Below are 16,617 nucleotides of genomic sequence, written 5' to 3'. Positions count from 1 at the left end.
TTTTGAGTAGTTGATCCATTCATTCATAACACTCGGAATTGACGCAACATTCTTCACAGCTCCTCAACAAACTTCAGTACATCCCGAACTCTGCCTCCCGTCTACTCAATCCTTATCATCCACTAGCTTCAATTCTCTCTTTTTGTATTCAGTTCAAAACTATGAATTCCATGTTTTGACCTTTAAACTCCCTATGAGACTTCCAGACCAATCAGGTTGTCAGGTTTTGGCTTATTGAGTGTTTCTAGAGCCAGAACCAAACCAAGTGAAGCAGCATTCTGTACGTATGCTCCTGTACTATTCACTATATACAACTATGAAAACAAACTTGACTGGTTCATTGCTTGTTGTTTGTAACTTCTTAACCATTGTGACCACACCTACTAATTCTTCAGCAAAGTTCCAAAATCTGCTTTCCTCATCTAAATGCTCATTCACGTCAGTTACACAAGTGCACAGTTTGTTAGACAACAATAGCTGTATCTTGAAGTGAAAAAAAATTCATAGTCTTGAAAAACATAACTTTATTATCATTTATATAGTATTACAAAACAATTTTTTCCCCTTATGACAATTAAGGGGTTCTCTGGAAAAATAATTCTATCTATCTATCTATCTATCTATCTATCTATCTATCTATCTATCTATCTATCTATCTATCTATCTATATTTCAGTGAGAGAAACTGCACCAGTGTTTGTCCATCCTACGCCTGTTCTTCTCTTGCTTCCAGCTTTAGTCCCATTTTATTAGTAGAATGTCTTTTTTTCTTGTCTGATGTCGCTTTTTAGGGACTCCTCAAAGAAGGCCATGTGTCTGTAATCCACCAGGGGTGTGCTCTCCCCCAACACGGCCTGGGTAAAGTTGGGACGTCCCCATGCATACACCAAACTGTTGAGGAAGCCTTGCAGGGACACGCTGGCAGCCTGAAATGAACAGAAGACTGCCTTGAACTAATTCCTCCCTTTACAGTTTTTCTCCATTGGTTTGGCTCATTTCTCGAAATAACATCAATAAATCCCCAAACCACCTTGCAATTGTTCACAACCGAATGACATTTCATCCAGTTGCACGTTGTAGTACACGTCTCAAGTGTTTCATTGCAAATAAAAATGATCTGTCAGACTGTTTGGCATAATGATTTTATAGTTTCCAAAATGTCATTTCTGTTTCACGAAATGAGTCAACCAACAGAGAAAAAAACCAGTATGTGCTGCTCAGTCATAAAACACACCTGGATCATGTAGGCGGCAAACAGGTTCCGCTGTTCAACACCAGGCCACATCAATAAAGTTGAAAGTAGAATGACAAGCAGGGCTGGGAACATTTGGAGAATGTATTTATCAGCATTGTTTTCATTCTATGTCAGTACAGAATGTGATCCTCACTCACAGAACCAACTAAACACAATTACAGTTTTTCTTCAATGGTTTGGCACATTTCTTGAAACTGAAACTGCAAGCTCATTTGGCTAAACAGACATTTTGTGCACAAGCTATCAGTTCATTATCAAAAGCACATATCTATCCCAAAACTGGTCACACATGCTTTACATCAAGTTCCTTTTCCAAACAAAGAGTCAATACTGTCACAACTGCAAAGATCCTTCTCAATTGTATTGGCTCATCTGCATTCACTTTTTGACTGTTTGCCAAAAGTAACTTGGATGACTTTGTACAACTATTTGGATCATCTGCAAAAGATCATATCTTTCCCAGAACAGCTACTCTATGTGTCAAAATCAAATTTCTATATCATACAAGTAGTCAGTGCCCCCACAATGTATCATCCCTTTGGCATTGTGTGAGCACTGCAAGTCAAAACCATTAGATGTTTTGTCACAACAGCAGAGATGCCGCTAACAAAATACAATTATATATAAAACTGAGGGGGAAAAAGGATTTTACAAGAGCAGTTTTCAAAGTTTGTCGTTTGACATACTCTACTTACAGTCAAGGAAATTGCAACACTTTTTGCTCACTCAAAGTTACTTACACATTAGGGTGCGTCAAAAGTGTTAGCTGAATTCTATATATTCATGAAAAACTAACTCATAATAACTAAAATTATATCTAGTGCACAGCGTAAATGAAGAACCAACTACAGTACTGTAACACTTTCACTACACAGTAAATTCTGCAGAGTATTTGACTCTATTTAGCGTGGGACCAAATAGACATACAGTGTAGTTCCAGAGTAATATTTACAAACTCACGACCTTCAGCTTGGGAGACAGCCGATGTACCCCCTGAGCCACGCAGCTTCTCTTCATAACGATGTTTTTGGTCTCCTCTTGGAGATAAGCAAACAGTAGGCGGGGCATAGCTCAGGTGGTAGTGCCTGAAGGTTGTGAGTTTGTTCCTCAAACCTCGAGTGACTTCCATTTATTGTTTTCAATTATTTGTTTTACTTTCTTCCAAGTGTAAGTATTACTCTAAAACTGAGTCTATTTGGTCCCACACAAAATAGAGTCAAAATTACTCTAGAGCCAAATTTCTCTACAGAATTTATTGTGCAGTCACTATAGTCACCTTCCCCCTCTTGGCCATTGTGGTCATTCTCTTGGCCATCCATACGCTGCTTTCTGTTTGGCCAAAGGTTTTCATCCACGTCGCGGCGAATATTTTCCCTTGCAATTCAGCCAGGAAAAAAACGATGTCAATGTCCCAACCATCCGCTACACTGATCACCTGTGATATGCTGGACTAATTTTGACAATTGAACAGATGATTTTGCATTTCATGACTTACACACTGAAATCCTACTGACGTGTTTTGGAGAGGACAACCATTAGACAAAAAAACAACTAATCCAGTTTGATTCGCAAGATATTTTCATTTGGAAAATGTGCTAAATGCGGGCACATTGTGCTAACTGTAGGCTAAATGTGTATAAGCATTTGCACAGATCCACTAAGGCAATTGAGACATGTACTAAGACATTGGCAATTTGATGAAAGCAATGAGGAATGCCATAGTTGACACCACTTGTAAGGTGGTTTTGGGATTTGTCCATGGTATTTTGAAAATGTAATTTCACTTTGACGAAATGTGCCAAACCTATGGAGAAAAACTGTAATAGGCTGAGTGAACTAACATAAAAGAAGTTGCATGATTGAATCAAGGTATAGTTAATTAATTTTCAAATTCACTGCTAGAACTATTGAAGAAAAAAACAAAATATTCAATTGTGTATTATTTTTTCTGAAACCAATTTTGTCACCTTATTTTTGATACCTCTGTTAATTTACAGTATTATTTAAGTATTTGCTGTTTTTTTGTAGGCTAGCAGTTATTTTTATACATGCAGGTGATTTTATCTGTTGCACTTTATTCTTGTTTTTTCACTACAAGTTATATTTGCACATTTGTGTTGCAGGTTTTTCCCCCGCTAATAGTAATAATCCAGATGACACGTTTAAAGTAAATGCATCATGTAATGGTTTATTTTTTGTTAATACGGCAGTTGACATGGAGCTGCATGCTAATCATGCTAAATTGCATGTTAACATGCACCGATAAAAGTCGTACTTCGTTTGATTTAATTCACCCCAAGTGTCCCGACGTCCTGCCGAACATTTCGTTTAAAACATGAGACAGTTCCTGAAAAACTGGTCTGGGAGAAGCCAGCACCACTTATGTGATGTGTGATGCAATGTAATAAAAATTAGAGTAGAATAGAGTGCTTATTGACATATAACATGCGTTTGCGTGTGTCTGTGTGTGCGCGCACGTGCGTGTATAACCTGGTGTCCAACAGATCAAGATGACCATGACCATGTTCCTGGCTGTGGCGCAGACACTTTTCAATCTTCTTCCGGAGCGTCCATCCCCTTCCACTGGGAAAAGAGCCTCCTGTTGGTGCTCTTCATACCATCTGCCCACCTTATGATAAATTATCTTTCATTCATAAGAACAGAATCAAACTGTCAACAACAACAAAATAAGGCTTAAAATACTTTTTTTTAAATGATGGTGGTGACTTACAGAGCATGACAGCACCACAGGAATCACCACCAGGAACACAAAAACTCGCATAAAAGTGTCATGGATTATTTCCTGGGAAGAAGGAACAAATAAATTGCTTATATGAAAGAATCGTGATCATTATGCAACTCAGTCAAAAAAGCACCCACCCAGCCCTTCTTTTGTAAGTTGTTGATGTTGCAAATGATGTGATCGGTGAAATCTGTTGTAATAATATGTCCGAAAGGAAAAAATAAAGTAAAAAAACAAAATAAGCAATTGCGTCAGGATCACCGTTACTGCACCTCTCTGCCTGTTGGGCAATTTGCTCAATTTATTTTTGTTTGTCTGTCTAACGTCGCCTACTCTAGATAGGTATTACACGGTCTCTTTGCTGAATTTGTTTTGATACAAACTTGGAAATATATTCGAAAATATCTTGTTAATACCAGAATTGAAGACTTCCTGTATGGGTTCTTGAGATTTTTGCATCTACTCATGAATCATAGGCACTAAATTTGATCCTGCTAATTAAAGACAACAATCTCTCTGACATGTTCCTCTTTCTGGGTTCCAGAAAATGGCCAAAATGAGCACAAAATAGCTGCCTTAAGCCAAAATGGCAGACGCCCTGGCTGTGTCCGAATGTCCACCCTTGTTCCCTAACTACAAAATGGCGTGACCCATCAGTAGGGCACTACAGTATATAGGGAGACGGGTGCACACAGCGCCCTCTTATCGGGGACAGCCTTTTCAGTCTTTTTGTGTGTGTCTGTTTGAGTCTACTCATGATTGACATGTCTACCAAATTTCATGTTGCTATTTGAAACTGGTTGCTGGTTAAAGACACTAGCTCTTTAAGGACCCCTTCAACCGGCCAAATTGAGCCTAATATGGCTGCTTCAAGCCAAAATGGCAGACTTCCTGTGTCATTTGCGGAACTGCTTCCTGAGACTAGTCTACTTTTATTTTCTTTCTCTTTTTCTCTGAGAGAGCTCAGTATTGTTCATTCGGTAATTTTACAGATGCGACATGTCATCATCATTGCTCTCTCTTTTTTATTTTATTTTATTTTTTATTTTGTTTGTGCGTGAGTATGTGCGTGTGCGTGTGTGTGTGCATGTGTGCGTGCGTGTGAGTGTGTAGTCGTTAGTTCACCTAAAACCTATTCAAAATCCCATACCGTTCACCTAAACCGAATACTTCAGAATCCCGCTAGAGTCGTGAGGTTGTCAGGAGACCCGAGGAAGGATCAAAGAAAAGAAAGGAAAGTGAAATCCAGCACCGACCAGACATTACCTACTACCCACCGGGTTACCAACCAGAGTCTTTCACCAACCCCAGAAACATCTGAATTCCTAAAATAGTCTACTAATGACACATGGCGACCAAATATTTGTTGTCAAGTAAAACATTTAGATCTCGTGAAGTTGACATTCAACATCAAAATGTCGAATTATGTAAATAACAACATTGAAAATAAGCAATGTGTTGATACTCACAGTATTTGAACAGGAATCCCTCCAGATGTGCAAGAACAAAATACAACTGATGATTAAAAAAAAGGACAACAAAAGAAGTCAGAAAATATTGTGGCATCTTTCTCATTGAATATTGAATATTGAAAGTGTGGTGCTGACCTGGTGCAGTATTTAGCATGGTCATGAATGGTGTCGCTTCGGGGGTAAGGAATCAACGGAGTGGATCTGATGAAAGGAGTCAGCACATACGCCAAGTAAACGGCAGCAGGGATCAACCTGATGAAGAGTTTCATGACATTAGCCGCATCGTTTACACTCTAGTTGAAAAAGGCTTCAGAAGTAACACTCACCACACGTACAGATACACCGATAAAGATAATAGTCTGCTTCTGATGCCACTCTGTGAGACAAACGTGTGTTATCTATGTCTCACTGTAATTAAAATGTGCTCAACAATGTACGGGTTGATATCTCACCCGCCTCCCCTCGTCCTCAGTGGGCCTCGCTCGCCAGCCTTTGATGGAGTTTTTGGACTTCCATGCGTACACTGCCACCAGCAGGAATGAGATCAGATAAAATGTCTGGCACAAATGAATAAAAGACAACTAAAAACAGGGTGCCATGGAGTGTGGCTTTCCCCCCCAGCCATACTTTGCACGCCAATGCATGCTCGGCCATTGCAATGGCATTGCTCCATTCCGTTCTTGTCACTTCACTTGACCTGTGGCATTTTGAACTCAAATAAAAAACAAAAATCAACTGAGACGGCTTGTAACTTCAAAAACTCGCAAGTTGAGGCACTCATAAATCAAGGGATTGCTGCACTGGACATGACAATTTGGCAGCATGATCACCAAGTGGTTAGCATAACGTAGCATTTTTGTCGCAGTTCAATTTCAATGTGTTACTCTGACAATGCCTCCTTGGCTAATGATTGTTCTGTTTATGTTGTTATGTAACACATGAAGTCCAAGCACATGTTCTCGTGGCAATGATGTCATTTATTTTTCTTTTTACAAGTGTCCCTTTGGCACGCTCACATTCCTCAGATTTACAACACACGTGTTTTACTTCTTAATGACGATTTGTTTCTTTATAGGCAACGGTCATGCACATGGAATTAAAGATGGTTTTAGTACTACTGCTGCTACTACTACAAGTATTACAATGCAGTAGGCCATGAATGTTCAGAACATGGGAAAACACCATAATATTTTATATTGTGTGTGAATCTCGTTTGTTATGTTTGCCTTTAAAAAAAAAAAATATTGAGAGGTACCAGTGTATGAATGTAAAACATATATACGGTGTGTATATATATATATATATATATAGACCAGTATTGCTTTTGTGTTTCATTGCAGCAAATAACAATCCATTAATGTTCGATGAAATTTTGATACCTAAAAATTGTCTACCATTAATAATGTCTTAATGTTTTTGATACTTTAAAAGTTCCAATTCTTTTTTATCGTTCACTAAAAAAATAATGCATATTTTTAATAAAAAATCAAGAAAAGGTTATGTTTCTTTTGTGAGTGTTACTATTAAAATACAAAATATGAACTGAAAATGAAAATGAAATAAAAATTAATAACATAACTAAGAAAATGCAATATATTCTATAACTATTGTAAAATCTAAAACAGTTTATCTTGAAAAAGGCCGACTTATTTTGGCAAGTAAGACTTAAATTGCTTGGAAAAAATACTTAAGAAATATTGAAAAAAGTAAGTTTAACAGAAATAAATCATTTTAAAAGTCATTTTAGAGCAGTATATATTATGAATACATATTTTGGTTACTTTCTGGGTATTTACAAAAATAAAATACAATGATCAACTTAATAATTTTAACAAATATAATTTGAACAAACATAAATATTTTTCCATACATTTCAGTAATGCATGTGCACTGGCCAGGACACCTTTAAAGTTGTTTCAATGTTACAAGTTAAGTTAGCATGTGTGTGTTTAAAGACATGTTGTAATACACTTTAATGTTTTTTTTTTACTCTACTATTTTTTTACTCTACTATAGTGCCCTAAATATAAATTGAAACTTCACAGCTGTAGGGGAAACCTGGAAGCAAACGAAAACTACTCCCACTTCTGCTTTAAAGAGAAAAAGGTTGTTGTTTTTTTACTCATGAATAACACGCACGCACGCACACACACCTTAACTTCTTGTGTGTAATTTTGAGTGCCTGCAACTTCTGAAATAGGACGCATTGGATACCAATGCCCACAAAATGCTACAATGGACAGTCAAAAAGAGCTCAGTAGTGTCAAAACGGATCTGAAAATGCAAATTATCAAATGAGGAAAGTTGCTTTGAGCCATTTCGAAGCAGCTGCAGGTCCCAAGAACAACAGTGCAAGCAATTGTTTGCAAGTATAAAGTGCATGGCACTGTTTATCACTGCCATAATCAGGAAGAAAATGCAAGCTATCACCTGCCGCTGAGAGAAAATTGGTCCAGAGAGTGAAGAGTTGACCGAGAACCACCAAAAAGCAGATCTGTTAAGAATTAGAAGCTGCTGGAATACAGCTGTCAGTGTCCACAGTCAAGCGTGTTTTCAATCGCCATGACTGGGAGGTTGCCGTGCAAGAAGGAAGCTCTTGCTCCAAAAGTGCCTCAACTGAAGGTTGCTGCATTGCTGATCATTTGGACAAAGATAAGACCTTCTGAAGGAAAGTTCTGTGGTCAGACAAAACAAAAATTGAGTTGTTCTGCTGCCCAGCAATAAATTTGGAGGAGAAAAGGTGAGGCCTTAATCCCAACAACACCATGCCTAGCGTCAAGCATACGGCTGTGGTAGTGTTATGCTGTGGGGTTGTTTTGCTGCCCATACCGTAGAACTGATGCTTTACACAAAGTAAATGGGGTAATGAAGGAGGAGGATAACGTCCCTTTTTTTTCCTTTCAAAAATTATCACCTCAAATTTTGGGTTTTGGGTTTTTGTTTTTACCAACAATGGTAATAGAATGGCTAAATTGAGCTAGAATTAAGGTTTTAGAATGGCCTTCCCAAAGTGCTGACTTATTAAACCCAATTGAGAACATGTGAACAATGCTAAAGAAAGTCCCAGCAAGCCAACAAATGTAACAGAACTGCACCATTTCTGTCAAGAGGAGTGGTCAAAGATTCAACCAGAATCTTACCATAAGCTTGTGGATGGCTACCAAAAGCGCCTAATTGAAGTGAACATGGCCATGAGACATGTAACCGAATATTAGCATTGCTGTATTTATAATTGACCCAACAGATTTGCTCACTTTTTCTGTTAACCCCGAATAAAGTCATAAAAGAACAAAAATTCATGAATCTTTTTTGTGACAAGAAAGTATCTGTTCCAATTACTCTATCAGAGAAAAAAATCAGAGTTATAGAAATTGGAAGCTCGGGAGAGCCATGACATTATGTTCTATGCAAGTGTATGTAAACTTTTGATCACGACTGTATGTCGATCCTTTGTCTGGTGAACTGGCTACTCCCTTCGCCCAATAGTCAACCCGATAGTCTCAATATTTTCCATATTTGCATTTTGAAAGAGCTTGAATAGAGTCACACATTCCACCATCATTTTGCTTATCTAAAACAACATTCCCCTTCGACCACAGAGAAATATATCTGAACTACAAGTTGTGTCACTGATATAAATAACTGTTTGAAATAATGAATACCAATCATTTTCTCCTCAATATCATCCCTGTATTCCAGTGTTGGTCATGGTAGTCATAGTTTGAGAGCCAAATGTTTTTTTTTTGTTTTTTTTAGGTGATACTTGACTTTATAAAAGGCCATGGTTCCTCACCAGTGACAGAGGCAGGCTGTATTGGCAGATGGTTATACTGTTGTCGGCGCGGACTTTGTTCATGGCACTGGTGAAGGTCAGGATCAGAGCAGCCACAAGGTCTGCCAGGGACAGCTGCACTAGGAGGTGCACCTGCACACATAAACACCATGTTTTCATCTATCCATCTATCCATCTATCTATCTATCCAATCAAACCTGTTCTTTCAGACGCCTCCATCTGACCATGGAAACCACCAGCACAGAACAGCTGCCAATCACGCTGCAGACGAGACACAGACAAAAAGATACACACGTGCACACAGCCAAGTTTTATAACCAAGTGGACAGTATGTATGAAATTTCGCATGTTAAGTTGATGGTACTTTGGAACCTCCTTGGTGTTTAAAAGCTGAGTCAAGAGAGATGACACATTGAAAAAAATCAATGTGTTTTGTCCTATTGCATAAGAAGAATAAAAGTGAAATAATACATTAACTTTGTCAGTTATTGTGTTTTACATTCTAGTTCGGTCTTTTATTATCTACAGAACTTGATTTGATTGACATTTTTGATTAGTCGTAATTATACAGCGGGAGCATCAATGTTAAACATAATCCTGGTTGACTTCCAAGTTGTTCTCATTTCACCTCACACAAATATGCCCGTGTGAATGAATGTAATTACTAGTGAATTAACTGGTAACACTGTGATTAATTGTCCATGCAATGTTGCAAAGCAAGGCTAGTTAGTTTATTTGTATCGCACCGTTCATGCACAAGGCAAATCCATAGTGTTTCACATAGGCAAACACATAATCAACATGAATGTTGATTATGAAACGATACAAAACACATTGAAGATCACAGAACAACAGCAAGGCTCGCAACAACTTCTCCTAAGTCAAAACCTAAACTCAAGACTGTATTCTAAAAACAAGTAACATTAGTGATATTATAAATTTTCAATACATTGTATCAATATACTTTTCATTTTCTAGGCCATTCCTCCAGGCTGCCACTCGCCACAATGTAACATAACTTATTTCCGGTTTCCAGTCAGATCTCCCAGAGTCGCCATTTTGACCGTTCTCAAAATTGGGTTTGTTATTACTTTTTTTACATAGATGAATAATGTTCCCGGACTTTTGACTTTTCCTCTGTATGTATATCATTAATGCGCTGCCATTTTATTGTATTACAAATAGAAAAATATTTAGGAGTAATTACTACTTTACCTCCGTGACCGTCAATTTGACTGCTCTATTCATTTCAATGTTCATCTTTCGCGTTGCTGGCACTCGCGGGGTTGTGCCGCTAGGCTTCCGCAGTTGGCGCCGCTGGGCTTCTGTAGCAACTCCCATTCAGCACGGAGGCTTTTGGCTTTGGATACAAGCTAGATAGATCACCATGGTGAATAAAAAAAAAAAAAACTAGAGAGGAGACTTTACAGCTACATTATGGGAAGCTGACAGAGTCTGACGAATCACGGCAGTTTCAGACAGCAAGTCCAAACAAGACCAGCCCACCCCCCGCTAAAAGGAGCCGTGTACCGCTCCATTGGAAGTGGTGACGAAGCCCAAGGCATAGTAAAAGCTTATAGTAAAAAAAAATAGGCTCATAGATGTGATGGAGTCATGACGTTTTTGGCAGTACAAGCCTGATACTGAACTATGATTCTCAGTTTTACTCTTCAATTTGTTTTAATGAGGCACAAAGTGTGAATGTTGTCTCACAAATTGTGATGCGAAACTGCTTATTTCAAGCCATGTAAAACAAGATGGTGAAATCATGTTTTGGCTTCATGAAAAAGCGACAGTGAATAACATTTTCAGGCCACATGTACCAACAGTTATCACACATTCATTGATGGCAAATATTTTGGGGCACAAGGTGAATGGGATTTTCATATCAATAAAATCTGATGGGAAACAGAAGCTGAAATGCATTACCTGGGAGCTAATGAGAGCAAATACACTGTTGAGAGAACATCAATCTGCAAAACAAAAATATAATTTTTTTCTCATGTTTGGCTCTTCATGGCTCTTTACACGCCAAGAAAATGGTATACAGAAGGTCTTACCTGATAAGTAGTAAGCGTACCGTTGAGGGCCATGCTTGATAAATCTGTTTAAGTAAAAGTCACGTTTGGTTGGACACACACACTGAAGAACATTCCTCCATGGCAGCTTTTATGGCAAATGTGTGCTTTGGTCAATGAACACCTGCACACGAACGCAAAGTGAAACAAGTCACATGATTCTGCTTTCACTCCCCCTGCAACTGTGTGTGTGTGTGTGTGTGTGTGCATGTATATATCTGAGTAAATTTTTTTCCTCATAACTTATTTTTCAGGCACTGCAGTATCTAGTAAAGCAGGCTCTGAGACTGAGCGATACACATACTGTAATTATGTGTTAGAGGGGTGGAGTTTGAGAAAGTGGTTGTTTAATTAAACAAAAACAAAAAGCAAACAACGTACAAAACAAGATACAAAGTACAAACCAAAATTGGGAACAAACTCCCGGGTATCAAACTAAGGCCCCGTCTACACAAAAGCTAGTTTCAATGTATCCTCACAAGTTTCTTACCATTTTAGGCCGTTCGTCCACACGATGGCGCTGTTTCACAGCTTGAAACCGATCACTTCTGAAACCGGGTTCCAGAGTGAAACGATTTCAAAACGCGCCCCGTACACGTCCGTCTGGACACCATATACAGGATACTCCTCTAGTGATGACGTCATGGTTGCAGCTCGATGACGACACATTGTCGCAGATTGATGACATATGCGCCAATTCTCGTGTGACTGCGTGCGAACCGTCAGTCTGTCAACAACAATGGTGGATAGCCGTGTCGTAGTCATTTTGCGCAGCCTTCTTAGCTTGCTTATGCTTTTGCAGCTAAATATTGTTTCTTTATTCACACGTTCAACAAGCGGTGTTGTACTTGAATCACCCGCCATTGTAAACTGTTTGTCTATATCATGTTGTTTTGATACATGCAAAGCCATGTTTGTTCTGTAGATTCCAATAAAGTTGTTTAAAAAAAAAAGTGTCTGTCTTCTTCGCTGATTCTTCTTCTACGCTTTCCGTTAACTCCCTGTGGCTGCGCCACAGCGCCACTCCAGACTCGGCATATACATTACAGCCGTTAATCGTCCTCAGCGTCTTCTTTTGGACACACGCAAGTCTTCTTTTTTCTGTGTATACGAGATTTGTTTGAATCACAAAGCCGGCTTTGCTTCTGTCTGGCCTAAATACACACAGTAACGAGACAACGAGAGACACCTGCACAAGAGGAGACATTGACAAAGGGAGACACACTAGGAAAACATGACCAATAAAACAAACCAAAACACAGACCATGACATTACGAATGGGTGAAACATTGCTGGGAACTCTGTGGCACCTTAGAACATAGTTGATTTGGGGCGATGATATGTACAATGGAGCACAACAATATTCTTGGTAGTTTGTGTTGCTTTTGGTAAAAGAAAACTCATCTTTTTAAGGCTCACATTCGGCTCGTAGCTGCTCCACCATCACATGCTTCCCTGCAGTCTCCAACTGGACACTTCTTTTGTTTTTGTACTGATGTACTAAATGAAAACATTCTTGGGAATTACCATAATGAAACATTGAATGGCCTTTAATAGTGCTTTGCATCGTGATCATCAATGACCATGAATAACATTTTAGTAATAGACTCAACAAGTTCAAAATAGTGAGAAGTAGAAAAGTATTGTTAAAGTATTTTGATTCTCATTTTTTTTTCATATACCAGAGAAATGCAATTTGATGTCAAATCAAGTCATCTTTATTTATATAGCGCTTTCAAACAGCCTTCGCTGTCAGTTCAGCATTGCTGAAAAAGAAGAAAAGCAAAGTTGATAGCAAGCCCGGAAATACAAAGACACCAGAAGAGTTTGATGTTGTCTCACTACGGCATCGTAACTCAATTGTGACAAACGACGGGATGGGAAGAGGCGTGATTAGTGACTCGAGTCGACTGGTTGGATGCAAACAAATGCTTCTTCGTTTTTGCAGTCCGCATCAGACCAAAGCCCATCTGTAAAGGGAAAAAAATACATATTTATGTTGTAACAGCGTTAGATTCTCAGCAAACTTTATTTATACTTACCATCCTCATTGATTGTGACACAATCACCATCGTCATCAGGCTCTGAATTAGTGGTGTCAAAGTTCATGAAATCATCAGCTGTACCATCAGTCCATACGAAGTCAGTATTCTGGAAGACCAAAGTCACATTTAAATCAGTCACAATTCTAAACCTCTTTCCTTTAATGCCGGTAACAAGATTGATTCTGAGTTTTTAGGACACATAAGATTTTCCATGTAAACTACACAGTCATACTAAAACAAATTTGAATATAGTAATACAGTACACAAGTTGACAGTATTCAATCAGAACTTTGTTCTGGTCAATGATATACCGTATCTTGATCATTGTATCCAATCCAGGCTGCAGAAACATCCCCTGGAATTAGTCCTTGAACAAATGTATTTTCCAAGTCAGTGTGGATGGAGGCCAGATTCCCACCAAGAATTTGGCAGACGCTCTGATGGGAAAGAGAGTAGAGTTGATTTCACTTAGTCAGATCCACCAGACACTTTGGATCAACAGACATATTGGTCGGGACTTGGGAACTACATCACAACTGTTGTCTTCCATACCTCTGCATCATCAAATTCCCTCTCTTCTGCTTGGAAAATGTAGCAGTTACAGTTGAATTGAGTCCAGCCGGGAGGACAATTATTGATGGCTATATTTTCTTTAAAAACAAACAAACAAACAGAAAAAAAACAAGACCGGTCAGTAAAATCTGGTGGCAATGCCAAAAAACTCATAAAGTATTTATTTAAAAGCTATCATTGATATACAGATACTAACTTTTCCAAAAATCGAAAGAGAAAGACCACTGCAAAGAACAAAAGCACATTTTTAAAATTGGACAGGAGAACATCGACACAAATGAAGACACAAATATAGCAAATATCATAAGAAATATATTTGTAATATTCATGTTGTATATTTAGGTCAGTGAATGCGATTTTGACTTACAGCTCCATGCAGCAGTACACTGATCACGCAAAACAGGAGCAAGGGGCAAAAAGCAAATGCCATCTGTGCAATGACAAACAAACAAATAAAGCAAACAATAAATATTAACATTACACTTACAGCTCACCGTGTGAGACAACAATGCAAAAAATGCTCAAGACCACAATATATTGATTTTAAAAAGTAGGATGTAAAGTTGTGTGAAGTTACCTTTGCAGCCGTGTGCCTTAATGCTGAGGATGTTGATGACGACGATTTCTTTTATAAGCTGGGTTGGGTCTTGAAATGTTGAAGTCATATGACTCGTCAGACCAGGTCCCAAAACAAGGAAATATTTTTCAGACAAATCTGTCACTAGACAACAAAGAAGCTCCCATCAAAGATGTTCTCTGTGTGTGCCAAACAGGTTTTGGACCAAGTGAGTCACAGAGAACCCAAATTGGGGACTAACAAAAAAATATTTGAATAATTTGTAACCTATACACAAGTGGGAACGTGCAGTAGTCTATCACTAACCGAAATCAATGCTGTATAAAATCATGATTACAAAAGTATTAAAAAAATATATACTATAAACAAATAGTGAGTATGGTGGAGTGTGCAGTGCAAACTACTTATCTCTCACCATTTGGCACCCTGAAGCCTCATGTTGGAGCTATTGTAAATCGAAGACCTGTGCTTGTAAAAGCACCAGCCTTCCTTTACCAGACAGGAGCGCAGCCAGAAAGTGACTATGGTGACATATTGACTCATTGTGCGTACTGTAGGAATTGCAGATTATTGAAATATTCATTTATTAGTTCAGGATTGGCTTATATTTCTGTTTATATATGTCGTAGTATTCTTATCATACAGTACTTATTGCCAAAATGTTTTTTTACAATGTAGACAAAGAGAGATGGTACCAACAGTTAAAATGGTGTTCCTGAGTGTCATCAAATTACTTTGTCAGTCTGTTTTTGAGAATCAACTTCTTGGTATGGTATGGTATGCAGCATAACTGGATGGAGAAGTTGCACACAAGGTGCAATTACTGAAACATCAGGAACAAAGTATTACCCAATAAAGCACTGCAGATTTAAAAACTCAACAACAACCAACTGGGTGAGAGCAAAGTTATAGCTTACAAATGATGGGACATTGTGATTTTCTAGATAGATTGTCGACATGCTCATTTGAAAATGTAAACACTGGCATAGATTGATAGAAATAAGGTGATCCATATTTATATTTATCTGTTTCCTAAATTTTCTTTCTTTTTTTCCACACCCATCTACTCAAACACACACAAACGTGGTCACCCGGGCAGGAAGTGAATCTGTGCCACATGCACCAAGGGTAAGCAACGGTACCACCTCGCCAACCAGAGCCATCTGTTTCCTAAATACGAGGAGAAATCATTTAAATGAATAATGAATAATTAATATAATAACATTATTAAAACTAATTTAAGCACATTTGTTATTTCATCAGGGTGTATCAAACTGGTAGCCCTTTGCATTAATCAGTAATCACAAAGTAGCTCTCAGTTTCAAAAAGGTCGGGAACCCCTGCTACTTATACTGTTTCTTCAACATTTTTGCCAAGAATACCAACTGGTGTGCAGTAAACAACCTCACACTGAACAGCACAGAATCAAAAGTCAGCTTTATTTATATAGTGCATTTTACAACAAACAACAAATTACAGCAAGGTACTCGGCCCTCGAGGGTCGGAGTCATGTTTTGGATGTTTCCCTTCTTCAACACACCTGATTCATATAATCAGATCATCAGCAAGCTCTGCAAAACCCTGATAACGATCCTGTTCATTGAAATCAGCTGTGTTGGAGCAGGGAAACCTCTAAAACCAACAGCCTTTGACCTGAATTACAGCATTTTAAAGCATTTGCAAACAAAAGAGTCAAGATATTCAAAAGCAAAGTAAATAAATACAAAGTAGCTTGCAGGAACAAGATTTTGGAAATTTTGATTTTGAAAATGCTTTAAAAGACTTTACTGATAATAGATATGAGGGTTAGGGGTATACGTTTTAACCTGGATTTGGAAGCATTTACACTTGGGGCTAACTCAACTTCTTCACTGTGTTTGCTTTGAACTCTTGTCTCCACTAATTGCCTTCAAACCTCACAGCCCTACTGGGTTTATTTTCAATTACCATGTCTTTAATGCATTCTAGACCTAAACCTTGTTTTGGTCAGAAGTTTAGCTGTTAGCATTCTGAATGTGCAAAAAAAAAAAGAAAAAAGTGTGAGATCATTCAGGATTTCAAGAAAGCCAGCGCACAGCTCCA

The 16,617-nt window shown here is 38.3% G+C and overlaps 2 protein-coding genes across 7 annotated transcripts; both read right to left on the bottom strand.

Annotated features, from left to right (window-relative positions):
- Positions 1-504: 504 nt before the first annotated feature.
- LOC144054016 (uncharacterized) lies at positions 505-11,885 on the bottom strand. 6 transcript variants are annotated; one of them, XM_077569032.1, is made up of 13 exons: positions 11,831-11,882; positions 11,323-11,464; positions 11,192-11,235; positions 9,460-9,523; positions 9,263-9,394; positions 5,922-6,026; positions 5,796-5,845; positions 5,605-5,721; positions 5,467-5,512; positions 3,986-4,057; positions 3,745-3,883; positions 1,234-1,316; positions 505-925 (listed from the first exon to the last, which is right to left on the bottom strand). In XM_077569032.1, the coding sequence occupies exons 2-13, from the start codon at positions 11,353-11,355 to the stop codon at positions 749-751; spliced, it is 1,062 nt and encodes a 353-aa protein (XP_077425158.1). In that variant the 5' UTR covers positions 11,356-11,464; positions 11,831-11,882; the 3' UTR covers positions 505-748. The 6 variants fall into 6 exon arrangements, with proteins under 6 accessions (XP_077425158.1, XP_077425157.1, XP_077425160.1 ...); XM_077569031.1 differs by having other exon boundaries at positions 3,745-3,898; positions 11,831-11,863; XM_077569034.1 differs by lacking the exon at positions 1,234-1,316 and having other exon boundaries at positions 3,745-3,898; positions 11,831-11,885.
- Positions 11,886-12,874: 989 nt separating this feature from the next.
- LOC144053904 (lectin BRA-3-like) lies at positions 12,875-14,603 on the bottom strand. Its single transcript, XM_077568807.1, has 7 exons — positions 14,536-14,603; positions 14,326-14,388; positions 14,155-14,182; positions 13,938-14,035; positions 13,697-13,822; positions 13,383-13,491; positions 12,875-13,310 (listed from the first exon to the last, which is right to left on the bottom strand). The coding sequence occupies exons 2-7, from the start codon at positions 14,386-14,388 to the stop codon at positions 13,234-13,236; spliced, it is 501 nt and encodes a 166-aa protein (XP_077424933.1). The 5' UTR covers positions 14,536-14,603; the 3' UTR covers positions 12,875-13,233.
- Positions 14,604-16,617: the final 2,014 nt, after the last annotated feature.

The sequence above is a fragment of the Vanacampus margaritifer genome, chromosome 6, assembly GCF_051991255.1.
Source record: "Vanacampus margaritifer isolate UIUO_Vmar chromosome 6, RoL_Vmar_1.0, whole genome shotgun sequence".
NCBI classification, from domain to species: domain Eukaryota; kingdom Metazoa; phylum Chordata; class Actinopteri; order Syngnathiformes; family Syngnathidae; genus Vanacampus; species Vanacampus margaritifer.
The sequence above is the reverse complement of the archived record's forward strand: the minus strand, read 5'-3'. Positions and strand labels throughout refer to the sequence as shown.